Source organism: Denticeps clupeoides, chromosome 14, assembly GCF_900700375.1.
Source record: "Denticeps clupeoides chromosome 14, fDenClu1.1, whole genome shotgun sequence".
Classification (NCBI taxonomy): domain Eukaryota; kingdom Metazoa; phylum Chordata; class Actinopteri; order Clupeiformes; family Denticipitidae; genus Denticeps; species Denticeps clupeoides.
In genome coordinates this window covers 7,136,522-7,152,013 of record NC_041720.1, presented here as the reverse complement: position 1 = coordinate 7,152,013, position 15,492 = coordinate 7,136,522, and the positions used below count along the sequence as shown (strand labels likewise).

Genomic DNA, 15,492 nt, shown 5'->3' with positions numbered 1-15,492 from the left:
CTCCGTCGAGGTGCAGAATTTCGACGCCGCGTCGGAGACTCTGTCCAGCGTTCTGAAGCCGGTCACGTCACCGCCGCCGCCGTCCTGGCGCTTCCGCGTTTCCCGTCGGCGACGCTGCAGTGCAGGGCGAGCGACTGACTGGCCATGGACCGCGCCGAGGCGGACTACTCCGGCCTGGAAAACCCGCTCTACAGCGAGTTCAAGTACTTCTGCAAAAAGATGCAGGAGGCTTACGAGGATTTGATGGAGGACCTGACGCCGTACAGGGACGACCGGTTCTACAGGTAGGTGCGGTAGCGGTTTTTAAATGGCCGCTAGTCGTTGTAATTTCAACGATATATCTTTGCATTCGTGAATGCGTTGAACTTTGTCGCTGAGCCAGGCGAACGTGTACGTAATACGGTTAAAATATAATAACGCATTCGGGATACAGGGCCTGCGCCGCAGCCGGGGACAGCAGGTCTTCAGTGAAATAATGTATAATGAAATAATGCATCTTCAGTGAAGATAATGTATAACCTTTTTATTTTTTAATCTACATACGACATTCATTATTGCAATAATTCGTTTTCCCGTATAAACCGACAACGTATATAATACTAGTTATGTAATATTCCCGCCTTCTGTGAGAACGTTGTCGTAATATTATTGTTATTGGGATGATGTTGCAACTATCAGGTTGGGTTTAATGTTCCCACTATTTCCCCCTTGGCCTTGAGAACACCTAGACCTCCTGTAAGTAGATGCATATTTAAATGGTACCATAATGACGGGTGAGCGTTGTCAGAACCATTGTTGGCCCAGGCCGTGAAAGGACGCCGAACGGGAAAGATTGGGCTCGTCAACATTCCGAATCTCGAGATCGTTTAGAGATCATTTGAGCGTTTTATATGATGAGAGCTACACTGCTGCTTTGGGGACAGTCCACATGGGTGTGGGCGGTGCTGTCCCTTAGCATATTCGAGAACTTCTATCGCTAGATGTTCAGTTACTAGAAACGGGGCATTCTGGTAAGTCCACCTAAGCAGCTGTAAACTAGAGTATGACAGAAACGCCACCCGCGGATGCTTTTATCCCTGGGAAGTCCGGGGAGACAGTGGCGTGGATTCAGCGGGCCTGGCAACTCTATCGCCGCAGGAGCCCCGCCCACCGACGTGTCACGTGAGTGACGTAGTTCTCGCGCTATTTGTCGCATAGTCTGATGTGTACGGATGTGCGTCCGAGTGCACAGGAACTGGGGGAACAAATCCAGAATCCCCGACAGTGTCTTCTGAAGGAATCGACATGGACATGTGAGTTCGAAAAAGAACAATAAAACCGGTCGTGACGGTCGGCGGTGCCGCAGGAGCCCGGTTTTTAACGCGAGAAAATGGGTGTCAGTGGCGGGCGTGTTCAGTAAAAACCGAGCGCTGCGTCCTGTTACGAACACTCTCACCCGGATCGTCTGCCTGAACCTTTCAACGCTTTAAAATTATCCACAAAAAAAAACCTCCCTCTCTCTCTCTTTTCCTCTACCTGTTCCGTTCGCAGGCTCGCCCCCATGCGGCTTTACACCCTCTCCAAAAGACACTTCGTCCTGGTTTTCGTGGTGTTTTTAGTGTTCTTCGCTCTCACAGTCTTCATCGGCGTAGCAGGTGAGCAAGTGACACTAACATAAAAACAACACGTTTTTTTTATGCAAGTAAAGCGTGTTTTTGCATTCAATTACTTAGCTGGTGCTCTTGTCTAGAGGTGTAACTGTTGGCTGAATTCGGGTTCGGCCCTGTTGAGGGGACACGATCACACCTCAGTAGATGGGGTCTGGGCTGTAGAATTTGGTTCAACTTGGTACTGTATAAAGCTTTCCTCTCATACACAGATTCTCCGTCTTGTTCCCGGAGCTCCAGCACATTTTCGCATCACGTCATCTCGTGCCACCCGATCGTACATTCTGCCGATGAGACGTTTTTAATGTCGCGTCTCATCGTGCGTTCATCATGCGCTCCTGCACAGTTCTCAACCTGCGTAACAAACTGTGAAAAGCGGGAGAATACGGTGCAATGTGGAATTCGGTGTGCTGCGAGATACTAAGGATGGCACTCCGTATTCAATATTATTCGGGAGGCAAAAAAACACAGGAACTTTTTAATCAGTAAAGAATATTTTAATAGTCAGGACACCACCAAAAATGAAACCTATTAAATAAAAAAATGGCATTAATATTGTAAAGTAAATAAAGTATCGTAAGGCTCTATTCACAGGTCCAAATATTCCGTTTTCTTCTGAGCAAGATCCAGGAACAGTCTACTGTTAAGTTTAAAGAGTATAATTTGGAGTGATGGTATTTCAGATTTTTTCTTGCAAATGGGTGATATCCGGAATACTTACTTTTTTTTTTTTAGCTGGCTTGGTGCTGCAGAATTAACGCTGGAGCAGCTTTCGCCTGCTGCCATGTTGGGTCCTCCTGGTTAGCAGGGTTTGGGCTGCCCGCTGCAGTGCCTGTTGAAAACGGTTGTAGTCTGCCTGTGATTTCCGTTAACCGGCAGATACAAAACTGCCATTATGTGTCAATGCCAGTGGTATCAATTCAGTATCTGCATTTTTTTTTATTAAACATCATTATGTGGAATAAAGTTATAATTTGTGGCTGTGATTTATGTAGTTTATAACTTGCCTCATCAGTCTTCATCATATCTTTTTGTCCTTGAAGGTCCTAAAGTTGTAGAAGAAACCACTGACAGGAGTTTAGCAAACAGTTCCAAGGTGAGACATCATAAAGTGTGACCCATAAACATAAAGTTCTGAGGATGAATTCATTTTGGCATTTTAGAAATCAGGCATTACTTGGTCTTTGATTGACGCTGAATTTTATTTCCAGACGGGACCCTTTCACTTAGGATCCCCGCCTCTGTCCACCTACAACCAACAGCTTTGGCTTACCTGCATCATTGAGGTGGATGAGAACAATGGTAAGTGACTTTAGGTGTGCAGCGTGAAGGGATGTTTGGTGTAATCTTGTCCCCCCCCCCCCCTTCATTTTGTGGTGTTTCCCCTTTGGTCAGTGGCAGACTTTAAGCGGCCTTTTGAGATTATCGTGGAGCTGGAAGGCGTCATGCAGGATGCCAGCATCACACACATCAGTGACAACGAGCACCAGAAATCCCGCATGCTGCACTGTGGGATTGTGAGTGCATCAACCATCACTATGCATAAAACACACAGACCCCTGTAATTAGCTGCAGTGATATTTGCCATATTCTGAGGAAAACAACCTCTTCTCTATACTATCTGTGGTGGTTACGGAAATTATGATTGAGTCATTTTGAAGAATTCAATGCAAGAAACACATTTAGTATTTGTCGTATCAGGAGAAAGTGAAGTATGTTTGATTAATCGTCCCTGTTGGTGGAGAATGTGAATGTGAAATGCTGCAGTCACAGCAAAACCTCCCTTATTTGGAGGGACTCAAATTTTCAACTTTTTGCTTTGTTTGCAATGATCTTTTTTGTATATTTAGAATTACACTGGTTTTAATAGTCCTCAAACCTCCTTAAAACCTTAAAACCATGTCCTCCTCCTTTGCCCATTTTAGGCTCAGCAGAGCTGTGATGAGACCATAATAATGCACCTGGGTTATCTGAATTACTCGAAGTACCAGGTCAATGTGAGGTTCGAAGGTCTGGAGGATCTTACATACATCAAGAACATCACCTTTGTGGTAAGCATTGATCTGCCTTTTTTTGTCATGTTTTGAGTTTTTATTTATTTATTTTAAAATCTTATTTCTCTTTTTTTTTTTTTTTTTTTCTTCTTTCTTTTACAGTGGAAAACGTACAATGCTTCATTCTCCCAAGCTGAGATTTGGTTCAGATTCATCTTTGTTGTTTTGACTTTTATGGTGACGGTAAGACTATTTGAATTCATGGAGGTGCGTCCGCAACAGCAGTAAATGTGTCAAATAATACGAACTCTTTGGTGCCTGTGTTTATTCCAGTGCATGTTTGCTCACTCGCTGAGGAAGTTTTCCATGAGGGACTGGGGGATTGAGCAGAAGTGGATGTCTATACTCCTTCCACTCCTCCTTCTTTATAACGGTAAGACTTTCCTTGATTTCCTCGCATGCTTCTGGCGACTTATCCATGTAAAAAGGATAAGCACTGTACATTCAAGGTTTAAAGAGTCAACTTCATCAAACTCCAAATGCAAATTTCACTGCTTAGCTCATCACTAAACTGCCATTATGAGTCACACGACAAAATAAGTTATTATTTTTGGTGACTATGGAATATTCCGGATTGTCCACAATTGACGGAAGTAAGTAAATTTCTTTTTTTTAAATCCAGTTTTACAGCCCACTGATTGACACGGTCCTCTTTTGTTCACTTCCTTCTCGGTGCCTGCTGGAATCAGATCCCTTCTTCCCATTGTCATTCCTGGTGAACAGTTGGTTTCCTGGAACTCTTGACACGTTTTTCCAGGCCTTGTTCCTAAGTGCTTTGCTGCTCTTCTGGCTTTGTGTTTATCATGGAATCCGCGTTCAGGTGCGCCCTTTTCCCCCGATACTCTGCATTTATTATATTGTCAACATATCTGTGAAGTACTATGTGAGGATCAATGTTTCTTTTTTCTTTCTTTCTTTTTTTTTTTAGGGAGAGCGGAAGTGTTTAACGTTTTACCTCCCAAAGCTGTTGATTGTTGGGCTTATCTGGCTCTCTGCAGTAACACTGGGCATATGGCAAACGTGGGTTTCGTACCGAACATTTGACTGCCATCTGCTGCACCAAGATGCGACCACTGACTTTTCATTTCCTTTTCTCAGGGTAAACGAGTTGCAGGATCCCACTTATCAGTATAAGGTGGATATTGCCAACTTCCAGGTTAGTGGAATCCTAATCCTATATCCTGGAATCCTATGGCAGTTGTGTAAGTTTTTTTTTTTTTTTTTTTTTCAATGGATTTGTTTTAATAAGGGGATGAAGATTTTTTTCCTGCTGGTGGTGTGTCTTTATATCCTTTACCTGGTGTTCCTGGTCGTCCGAGCGTGCTCAGAACTGAAGAACATGCCGTACTCAGGTATTTTCCACTAAATCAAATGGAACAATACATGAAAGGGGGAGCTTTTGAGATACAAGGTCTGGTTGGGTACATGTCACATGGATTAATGGGATTATACCACAATGTACCTGTTAATATTTGTTTATGGCTGTTTGCACTGTAAAGACTTTAAAACCCTTATATTGAAATGTTCAATTTCTCTTCATTAAATATTTAATCTATCAGATCCTAATCAGCATCATTCAGAAGCAGTTAGTCACACACTACACTACAGATAGTAGACCGATGTCTAAAGAGGGTCAGAGTGGTATTGTGACGATCAGTCTGAATGTAAGGTTTGAGCTAATTGTATAGCTGTATAAAGTCAGTGCATCAGTTTGTACAACATTTTCCCCTTATAATAAAACCCTACTGTTGTTTTTTTTTTTTTTTTATTTCCTTCTTCCCAGATCTCCGGCTGAAATTCCTGACAGTGCTGACTTTTGTTGTGCTGATAATTAGGTTTGTTCTGCTTTCATCCATCACAAATGCTTGCATGACCACTTCAGCGTTTCATTCCAGCTGGCCAAAGCGCTGTCCAGCCAAAAGCACCCGCAGTACGACGCTGCATCTCAGTTTGGGAAGTGGGGTTTTCTGTTCTGTGATGCTGACAAGGTTTTTTTTATTTTTTGTCTTCTAGTATGGTCATACTCTACCTGAGGTTTGGGGCCAAGGCTCTGCAAGACAACTTTGTTGCCGAACTGTCCACCCACTATCAGAACTATATCCTTTTCATAATGAATTTTCAGGTCAATTCAGGTCAGATGTGCACCTCTACAGGCTACACTCTCGTTTGACCCTCTCTTCCTTAATTCTTTGCTCACCAGCTGAATTTTTATCCTTTTACGGATTACTGAATTTTTACCTGTATACATTAGCCTTTGTATATTCGCCATCAAAAAATGCTCTGTATGGTAAGTTGTATAAGACTATGTGTACATATTCGAATATTCACTCCGGTTGTTTAATTGATTACACTGCCCGTTTCTTAAGCCTGTGTAATATAAGCAAATAAGTTTCAGAACTTCTGCATTTATTCTTTTTAACAGACTCCCAGCTTAAGGATAACCCTGCGTTTTCCATGCTGAATGACTCCGACGATGAGGTTATTTACGGGTACGGTTCTCTTTTCATCACACAAGGATTTTACAAAGACGCAGATCCATTCTTTTCAGTCAAATTATAATCGTACATATATGTATGGACTAACTCTTGATTTTTTGTCTTTGTGAAGGAGTGACTATGAAGAAATGCCTCTTCAGAATGGCCGTGCCATCAAAGCCACTGCCAAGTATCAGGATGAAACGGACAGTGACTGATCTAGTCTGAGGGAGAGTCGCTTCGCATCAGGCATCTGTGGAACCACAGGATGTATATAGATCGGCTTTGTTTAAAAGTGATCTAATATAAAGTCTATTTTTAAATATGACAAACAAAATCTTTTGTCTGAATGTAAATTCAGTGCTTGTGTACTGCTGCTCTTGTAAATAAGCTTTGACACCACATCATGAAACTGAAAAATCTTTATTTTATTTCTGAAAACAGGAATAGGTTGTTCTAATTAAGGGCAAAGTGCTAATGCTGATCACGTTGTAATATTTATGAAAATCAAATTTTTTTTTTAACCTTGTGTATTTAATTTGGATTTATTTTCCACAAAAGGTTCAATGTAAACTTAGCTGTTGCCATAAAGAACTATGTTCTGCTTAGTTTTATACCCAAAGGATGAAATGTGTTTCTAGCACATTTTTGTTATTCCTTCCTTGTACTGTTGGTGGGTGCAGGGAAAATACAAAGGATTGTCCTTTGTATGCATTTGTTGAGATTCTGTGGCTAATAACTAAATTACGTGTACAAGCCACTTCGCCTTTTCATTCCGTTCGTGCTGAATCTGTTACTATTTTTTTTTATATGCATATATATAAATTCACACAATATTATAGTGATTTTGGTTTATGCATTTGTTGTGATGTGGTATCAGTTAGTTTACATTCCTGTCCGTTTCTCCTCTTCCTGAAATAATTGTATAATTGAGTGTTTATTGTCTGGAGGTTGGTGGCCACTGTAAGAATCAAGCTTCTGCTGGGATTTTAACGTGTGAGAGCTATTAAGATTGGAGCCTTGTGGGAAGATTTTTGCCATGGATATGATTATAATTATTTCTACTATTAGAATCATTCTAGGAACTCTTGCGGATTTGTGCTTAGCTGTTTCCTTAAGGGTTTGTGATGCAGAAACTGCAGGCCAATTTTTTTTAATTCTTGTACAAAATTGCATCACTTGTTAAGCATTGTGCCTTTTTTACTTCATATGAACTCTTTGTGCTGCAGTGTGTTTCCTTTCTAAATCTGTTTTTTGATGTACTGTTGAGTATTAACTCTTAATGCCATCTTGTGGGTGGTCATTCCTATTCACTGGACTTTTTTTTTTTTTGCATTTGTAAATATAAATTGTATAACAACCACGTGTGTTGATTAAATCTTCATATTCAAAAACATACTGCAGAAGAATATGTATTATTTAAATTAAACCCATTGTCTAAAAGTCATAAATCACACGGATAGGGGAAAAAAACCCACTCATTTTACAAAAAGCATGGTTCATGGTTTTATTTTGTGACCAGTAACTGTACATTTGGAGACAAACAAGTAAAAAAATGAAAAAGAAATCATGTTGGTGCATGTCATTTTTGCAAATACGTCAAAATATGATACTTAACACCGCGGAGCGGTTTATATGGCAAGCCCAAAGACACTGACGATGCAGTACACAGATTTGTTTTCCCATCTTACTGTGCAGCTTCCTGATGGGAGAAATGACAGTTCAAGTCAATCAAACTTCAGTCTGACTTTTACATGTTCACATTTTTAAACATGAAAAGAGAGCAAAATTATAGGTTTTCATTACGTCGGCGACCGAATTAGTCAAGTTACCGTCGGTAGCGTTGTCCCAGAAGCAGGAGCTTGCTGTCTGCAGTCCGGCTCCGTTTTTCTGCATGATGATGCAAGTTACTGTTAATGGAGTGGAGAGATGGTTTGTTAAGGTCCATTCAGTTAGACACTTCAATTTTAAGACACCGGTGTGCAAGATTATGCCCGGAAACAGCTTCTTAACAAATTAATACAATACACTAAAACCCACATTACCATTTACACAAAAATGGATAAACTCTGCTCTTGTCCTTGGCCTCATTTTTGTTTTATCCACCCCACCCATGTATTCCACATAAAAAAAAAAAGGATTTCTCCTCAGATTCACACATAATTGCCGTTTGGTCAGAAGATGGACACTAAGGACTCCGGGGAGGACGGGCCCCCATACGCACCGATGTACTTGAAAGGCTTGTCCAGCTTGCTGAGCTGGCCGAGGCACTGCTCCACTATGCTGTTGGTCCACTGGTTGACCCGGCTGTGCTGGTACGTGCTGCCTCCGATGGCCCCTTCAACAGACTTGCAAGCGAGAGTTTCGTGATCTTTTTTGTCACCGCGGTACACACACCGAGCACGGGGAGCAGAGTGTGGTGAAAGTGAAGTGATTGTCACACGTGATACACAGCAGCAAAGCACACAGTGCACACAGTGCAATTTGTCCTCTGCATTTAACCCATCACCCTGAGTGAGCAGTGGGCAGCCATGACAGGCGCCCGGGGAGCAGTGTGTGGGGACGGTGCTTTGCTCAGTGGCACCTCAGTGGTACCTTGGCAGATCGGGATTCGAACAAGCAACCTTCTGATTACGGGGCCGCTTCCTTAACCACTAGGCCACCACTGCTGAGCCACGTCGATCGGGCCAGGAAAAGAATCACATTCAAACAAACAACGAGCAAAAGCGCAACTTACCTCTTTGATAATGGAGTTCACTTCGTCAACGACAAAGGCCACCTGGGAGAGACAGCGTTTTTACACAATGTTCGTGTAATCTGCATCAGCAGTTGCTGCAGCACAGTGTTGTCACTCAACGCAGCGTATGGTGCTAGTAGCCTAGTGGTAACACACTCGCCTATGAACCAGAAGACCCGGGTTCGAATCCCACTTACTACCATTGTGTCCCTGAGCAAGACACTTAACCCTATAGTTGCTCCAGGGTGACTGTCCCTGTAACTACTGATTGTAAGTCGCTCTGGATAAGGGCGTCTGATAAATGCTGTAAATAGGCAGTGAAAACTCCCGAGTTTGGTCAAGTTAAAGTTCTGTCTTAGCGCCTACTGACCCTGCCAAGCGGGGGCCAGTTCGAGCTGTGAAACTCCGACCGACGTCATCGCCACGAAACGAATTCGCATCTTCGGTTAAAGGCCAAACAACAAACCGGGTCAAAGCAGGTTGCCTGGCTAGCACGCTAGCTAACGAGGCGGCTTAAAAAGCCGCCAACGCAACACTTATTCTCGCCGACCTTCCACACCCACTACACGCGCGAACGCCGCACCTCGTCGCCGGTCTGGTACTCCTCCATCGTGCCAACGCCGTCTGCCGGGCCGCTTCCAGGCCGATGTTTATCCGTCGTCTGGGGGAACCGGCTCACGAGGTTGCCGTGACGCGGCGCCGTCTGGTGTCGTGCCGTTCGCGAACGATTCGATCGAACGAGCGAATCTTTTAAGGGAACGCACGGATCCGGATCACTTCCTCGAGTGATTCGTTCGGTTCCGCAGTTCGGTTGAGCTGCCAGCAGGGAATCTAACGAGTATTTCAACATAAATACTTTACAAAATGATACTTTACAAGTAAATTGCTGATTATAAAACCAAAAGACCAATTGACATGTATGAATTAATTATTACAGTGAAGTGTGTTCTTGGAGTGGAGGGAACGTAGCAGAGCGGTGGTGTGGGAGAATTTGGGAAGGTTGAAGATCAGTCGAGCTGCTGCATTTGTATGAGTTGTAGAGGTCAGATGGTACGTAGATGTAGACCAGCTAGAAGGGAGTTACAGTAATCCAGTGATGAGAATTTAACCAGTATCTGGGTGGCCTGTTTTGACAGATAAGGGCGGATTCGTCTGATTTGTAGAGAAGGAATCTACATGAGCAGGAAAGATTGCTGATGTGAGTCAAGAAGGAGAGTTGGTCCATGCTTGTGTGCATCTACAGAAGGAGAGGTCTGCAAGTTTTTCAAGTAGACAGCAAGATCTTGATGTGGCAAAGAATCTGCTTGAATCAATACTAGTTTGGTTTTAGTGAAATTATATTTTAGTCTGCTATCGAAGATGAACTGTTAGTAAGACATGCAGAGTTCTTGGATGCAGCATGTACAGCTGAAGGAGGAAAAGAGAAGACAAGTTGCATGTTCTCTGCATAGCAGTGGTAGGATAACCCATGTGAGGAAATGTTCTGTAGAGGGAGAAAAGGAGAGGACCGAATAGTGAGCCCTGAGGGATGCCAATAGAGAGTCATTACGAAGCAGACGTGAATCCATTTCAAGTCACTTGGTAAGATAGATAGGAAGGAAGCAAACCAAGTATCTTGAGAGTCTTGTGGTTAACAGTGTCAAATGTTGAGAGGTTGAGGAGAATAAGAACAGACAACGGGTTCGCTGATCTGATTACATCTTCTCAGAAACTGCCAGAAGGGCCATCTCAGTAGAATGAGCTGTTCTGAAGCCACACTGGTTGGGATCAAGGAGGTTCAGAGAGAGATTAAGTGATATCTGATTGTAGACACAGTTTTTAAGGACTTTAGAAAGACATGAGAGAAGAGACACTGGAAGGTGGTTGTAGGATGAGTGGTGGGCTTCTTTATATGTTAAGAACCATGAGTCTTTCAAAGAAAGTTGGCACATGACCAGAGGTAATTGAACCATTTATGTTGTTAGAAATGAAAGGGGGGGTTTTGGAGAGATTGTTTCATGCATTTTGTGGAGGGGATTGGAACCAGTGTTTATTTACATGCTGTTAGAGCTCTTTGACTGCTGTGCAATGTATCAGATAGCCAGGGAGCAGGAGGAGAAGTCCTTTGGATTTGAAAGTTAGAGGACAGAGATGATCCGTTGAAAGAGAAAGTGAGGAGAGGAGGAGACAATACATAGTAAAACAAAACAATGTTTCTCCTGAACCTGGTGCTACATGTAACATTTATGTACTGACATAAGTGGATGTGTGCAACACAGAAAAACTGGGGTACATGAAGTGTAAACCTGGGACACAGGCAGTGCAAGAAAAACATAAAGGCAAACAAAACAGACAGACAGTGCTAAACCAGTGAAAGGAATGTAACATGGGTAAATTAAAAGTGCCAAGTACAAATAGGGCAAATACTGTGGTGCAATATGGAACAGTGCAAATAATATTTTCTAGAGTTGGTAAGGAGTAGAATGAGTCAGAGGTTTGAAGATGTGAAAGAGTGCAGGAAGATATGGATGAAAGTGAGACAGAGCGAAGATTTTGTTGAATGCAGGAGGAATGGTGGTCAATCTTGGATTCGGAAGGTGGAGTAAGGGTAAAGGACAGAAAGTGATCAGAGATGTGAGGTGGTGTGGAAGAGAGATTGGTAGCTGGGAAGAGACAACTGAAGACCAAGTCCAGGGCATTCCCTCCTTTATGTATGGGACATCTGCTGCTGTTGGCCAAGGAAAAATGAGGAAAGAGGAAAGAGGATTGGAGTTTGTTCTCCAAGGTTGAAAACATCAAGGAGAGTTAAAGGGGTGTCTATGGGAAATTTTCTGAGTAGTGTGTCCAATTCATCAATTAAGTGTCCAAGTGTTCTGATATATAGACTGATATATGACAATGAGATGGATGTTCTCTGGAGACCGCATGATACTCAAAGGATATTATCCCTTGCTTCCAGCAACTTGCCCATAACACCATTACATTTAGATTTACAGAATTTATCAGATGCCCTTATCCAGAGCGACTTACAATCAGTAGTTACAGGGACAGTCCCCCCTGGAGCAACTTAAGGTTAAGTGTCTTGCTCAGGGACACAGTGGTAGTGAGTGGGATTTGAACCTGGGTATTCTGGTTCATAGGCGAGTGGGTTACCCACTAGTCTACTACCACCCATTGGGACATCTGAAACACTAAACACTAAACTGAAGAAGGCTTTGAAACCTTTCTGTATGTTTTGTGCACAGCAGAAGGCTTTGATCCATCGAAATCTGGGTTATGGGCCCAGCATGCTTTCGTTGCACCACTCTGCCAACAACCCCTGACTTAGGTGGTCAGTACAACAATAAAACAGTAGTATAAAATAAAATGTGAAAGAATATTCTTGATAAATGTTGATAATGGTACTATATATCATTTGGAATTTATTCATTTGAAAATGATTCGGGTGAATAACTCATGGTGTTTGCATAATATTTGAAAGTTAAATATGTGTTGGTCCGAATGCAATCTAAACTGAGACCAAGGCTTTTTAAACAATCATGAAGTCACCTTTGAATCTTCTTCAGGCATCAGGGTCACTTCCCTTATTTTATGGCAATAAACACACACACACAAACACATTCTAGTTTTATTTTCCCCTTTATTCTATTTGATTTATTTCTATAACTATTACTTTAACATAGCACAGTCAAAACAGAGTTGTTCAGGATGCATTTTTTTCTCGTGCATATGACTTAGACTAATATACTATGACCGTCTATATAAAAATGGCAGGTTTTTTCTCGCGCACGCCCATGCTGCCCTGACATAATGATTGCATGGCCACCGAACGTTTTTCTATTTACCGTTTGCGGGGAGTAAGGGGCGGCAGGAGATTTACTGACTGGCATCTACTAACCAGCTCAGAAAGTAAAACACGACGCTGAAGTAGCTCCTTGTTCGAATTGTCAGCTCCACCTTAAATACCGCTCAGCAGGCTGCAATACCCGTATTCCGCCGGTAGGAGGTGTAGTTCAGCGAGGTCTACATCCAGGAAATCTGTTTCAGAAATAAAGAACCTATTAAATATGTATATGGTGATGGTCTCTGTGCCCTCTCAAAATTCTGAACTATTAGAAATGGCCCAAAACTGATTTAATTTCACATGGAAACTGTGCATTGGATTGATTTACAGCATTTACAGCATTTATCAGACGCCCTTATCCAGAGCGACTTACAACTAGTGGTTACAGGGACAGTGCTGGAGCAATTTAGGTGTCTTGCTCAGGGAGTCAATGGTAAGTGCACCCTATGTGGTAGTAGCCTATGGACATTTAGTATGGACATTTGTACATTTCCATGTAAAATAAATAGTATCGCAAGCTTATCGCCTGCTGAGCAGTATCTAAGGTGGAACAGACCATTCGAATAAGGAGCTCTGAATAATGAGCTAAGTTCTACCACACCCATATATGCGGGATGTGAACACGAGGTCCTCGGTGTGCCTGCTAATGGGGAGGGGGCGGGCTGCTTCCAAATAAAACATATTTCATACATAATAATTTCAAAACAAGCTCATTGTGTCACAATTAACGTTTCCTGGCTTGTGCGAAATCGCCAAAAAAATAAAAAACAAACCGATCCTGGGCACTAAAATCTCTATTAATTTACATTGTGGTGTTCGCCCAGGGCACCAAACAGGCGAGGGCCGCCCCTGGCCGCACGGGAGAAAAGTTGCGGGGCCTGCAGTTCCGCGGACGTCCAGCAGGTGGCGAGCGCCGCGGACGAGCTACCGGGGGGGGAATGGCAACTTTGTATCGAGTCGCGAAAAGCGCAGACGGCGGCTGCGCTGCACAGCACGCAGGAGGGCAGCGCCGCCGCGAACGGACGCTCAATTAGCGCCAGTCACGCGGGACCACGGCCTCGCAACTCGTCCGGTCCAAATAAAGTGGCGCCGCTCGCCGCTGCGAGGTTTACAGTCCGGGTGGGGTATTTTTTTTTATCTTTTTTTTTTTTTTTTTGAGTGATCCGGCGACGACTGTCACCACCCGCCCCCCGACCCAGGAGCGGCGTGGAACGGACCCGGAGTGGATTACCGACGTTTTTAAACCGCTGTACGCTTTATTCATGGCTCCGCTGCCGTCACACGGCCGCCCTCCGGCTCGTACTTTTCGGCAGTGAGTGGAACCAACGTGCGCTGCCATTGTTCGGAGGCAGAATGCGGCGCGTTCCCTGCTCTGGATCTGGTCGGATCTGTCCGGGGACCCGCTGCTGAGGTGACCCCGGCTGGGCTCGCACGCCGCCGCCGCCGCCGCGTTCCCTCCTGCCTCTCCCCCGAACGCCCTCAAGTTCGGCGGCTTTCGGAGGTCGCAGCTCGTCGCGGATGTCGCGCAGGTGAGGGGGACATGCGGGGCATGTCAGCGGAACCGCGATGAGCGCCCGAGGGGGCGTGGAGCGGAAACCGTGGAGGGGGTCCAGCATTTCATTCTCCAAACGACCAGTTTTTTTTTATGGCGTAACAGTGGATGAAATAACCTACTGATGCATATTTCAGAAATCGAACCTGTAACTACAGTTATAATGTAGACCACTTGAGTTCTGCAGGCTCCGCCCTCCTGCCTGGACAGGACAGGAGTATAAGAGTAAATGCCAGTCTGCAGGTTTACATATATGTTTTGTCTTGTTCCTTTATGAGCAGAGATGACGACCAGCGGTGCCGACATCGTCTATGAATGGCTCCGCACGCTACACCTGTGCCAGTATGTGGAGGCCTTCGTGGATAATGGCTACGACGACCTGGAGGTCTGCAAGCAGATCGGCGACCCCGACCTGGACGCCATCGGCGTGCACGTCCCTCACCATCGCCAGCGGATCCACAGCGCTGTGCAGAGGCTGCGTGACGATGACCGAGATCTGACCAGTGGACTGTACTTCACGCTGGAGCCTCTGGAGCCGCCGACCTCTAACCTCTACACCAGCCAGCTGGCAGAGAGGTACGACACCCACTTATGGGGCTCCGGGCTCTGGACGGACTCCAAGGGCGGCTGTGGACTGGTGACGAGCCCAACGGAGACCCAGACTCCCAGGAGTCGGGAACTGATGGTCTATCCTAAGCTCCGGCTGAAGATCATGATCCGAGATAAACTGATCCAGGATGGGATTAACTTGGCACGGCCGCCCTACTCCGAGCAGGTAAGAGCCTGCTGCCTGGCCCGGGGGGGAGGGCCTGGGTCTGTATCAGGCCTTCCAGATTGCACTCTTACCCAAGTCTTTTTTTTTCACTGTAGCAAAGTGTGTGCGTGTGTGTGTAATTGCGTGGTTTATCTGTCTAAAGATATACATCCCAGTCCTTTCTCTCCAACCTTATCTCATGATTCGAATAGTCTGCTAGTTCCCTATCATGGATAAAGATGCTAAATATAGAAATTTCTCCTGCAAAATATGGATGAAAAGGCGGAATAAAATAATAAATAAATAAATAGACCCACACCGGTTGTCATTCAGAAGCAGAATCGAGGTGAATCTGTCACTTTAGTGCACCTCAGTCATATTGAGAGATGACCATTGCCCTCTGGGGAGAGGGTCTGCTGCCTGCCCGCCGGCCGGCCGGCCGCTGTACAATC

General features: G+C 44.3%; 3 protein-coding genes across 9 annotated transcripts in view; 2 read left to right on the top strand and 1 right to left on the bottom strand.

Annotated features, from left to right (window-relative positions):
• The first annotated feature begins 16 nt into the window (after nucleotides 1-16).
• On the top strand, nucleotides 17-7,741 carry tmem181 (transmembrane protein 181). Of its 2 annotated transcripts, none has more exons than XM_028953529.1 (17): nucleotides 17-284; nucleotides 1,531-1,634; nucleotides 2,690-2,742; nucleotides 2,858-2,948; nucleotides 3,042-3,163; nucleotides 3,572-3,697; nucleotides 3,803-3,883; nucleotides 3,974-4,073; nucleotides 4,390-4,520; nucleotides 4,629-4,720; nucleotides 4,799-4,856; nucleotides 4,950-5,052; nucleotides 5,484-5,535; nucleotides 5,714-5,796; nucleotides 5,898-5,987; nucleotides 6,123-6,189; nucleotides 6,308-7,741. In XM_028953529.1, exons 1-17 carry the CDS (start codon nucleotides 145-147, stop codon nucleotides 6,390-6,392), a joined length of 1,578 nt encoding a protein of 525 aa, XP_028809362.1. In that variant the 5' UTR covers nucleotides 17-144; the 3' UTR covers nucleotides 6,393-7,741. The 2 variants fall into 2 exon arrangements, with proteins under 2 accessions (XP_028809362.1, XP_028809363.1); XM_028953530.1 differs by lacking the exon at nucleotides 17-284 and adding an exon at nucleotides 1,154-1,292.
• dynlt1b (dynein light chain Tctex-type 1b) lies at nucleotides 7,668-9,665 on the bottom strand. Of its 2 annotated transcripts, XM_028953531.1 has the most exons (5): nucleotides 9,495-9,655; nucleotides 8,912-8,953; nucleotides 8,399-8,522; nucleotides 8,007-8,084; nucleotides 7,668-7,876 (listed from the first exon to the last, which is right to left on the bottom strand). In XM_028953531.1, the coding sequence occupies exons 1-5, from the start codon at nucleotides 9,519-9,521 to the stop codon at nucleotides 7,806-7,808; spliced, it is 342 nt and encodes a 113-aa protein (XP_028809364.1). In that variant the 5' UTR covers nucleotides 9,522-9,655; the 3' UTR covers nucleotides 7,668-7,805. The 2 variants fall into 2 exon arrangements, with proteins under 2 accessions (XP_028809364.1, XP_028809365.1); XM_028953532.1 differs by lacking the exon at nucleotides 8,912-8,953 and having other exon boundaries at nucleotides 9,495-9,665.
• Nucleotides 9,666-13,904: 4,239 nt separating this feature from the next.
• Nucleotides 13,905-15,492, top strand: part of sash1a (SAM and SH3 domain containing 1a) — a 49,407-nt gene continuing 47,819 nt past the window's right edge. For 4 of the 5 annotated variants that reach the window (XM_029002457.1, XM_029002451.1, XM_029002450.1 and 1 more), the window contains exons 1-2: nucleotides 13,905-14,263; nucleotides 14,568-15,061. In XM_029002457.1, coding sequence (XP_028858290.1) covers nucleotides 14,570-15,061 — 492 coding nt within the window. In that variant the 5' untranslated portion in view covers nucleotides 13,905-14,263; nucleotides 14,568-14,569. The remainder of the gene's footprint in view (nucleotides 14,264-14,567; nucleotides 15,062-15,492) is intronic. The other variant, XM_029002453.1, reaches the window with a different exon arrangement.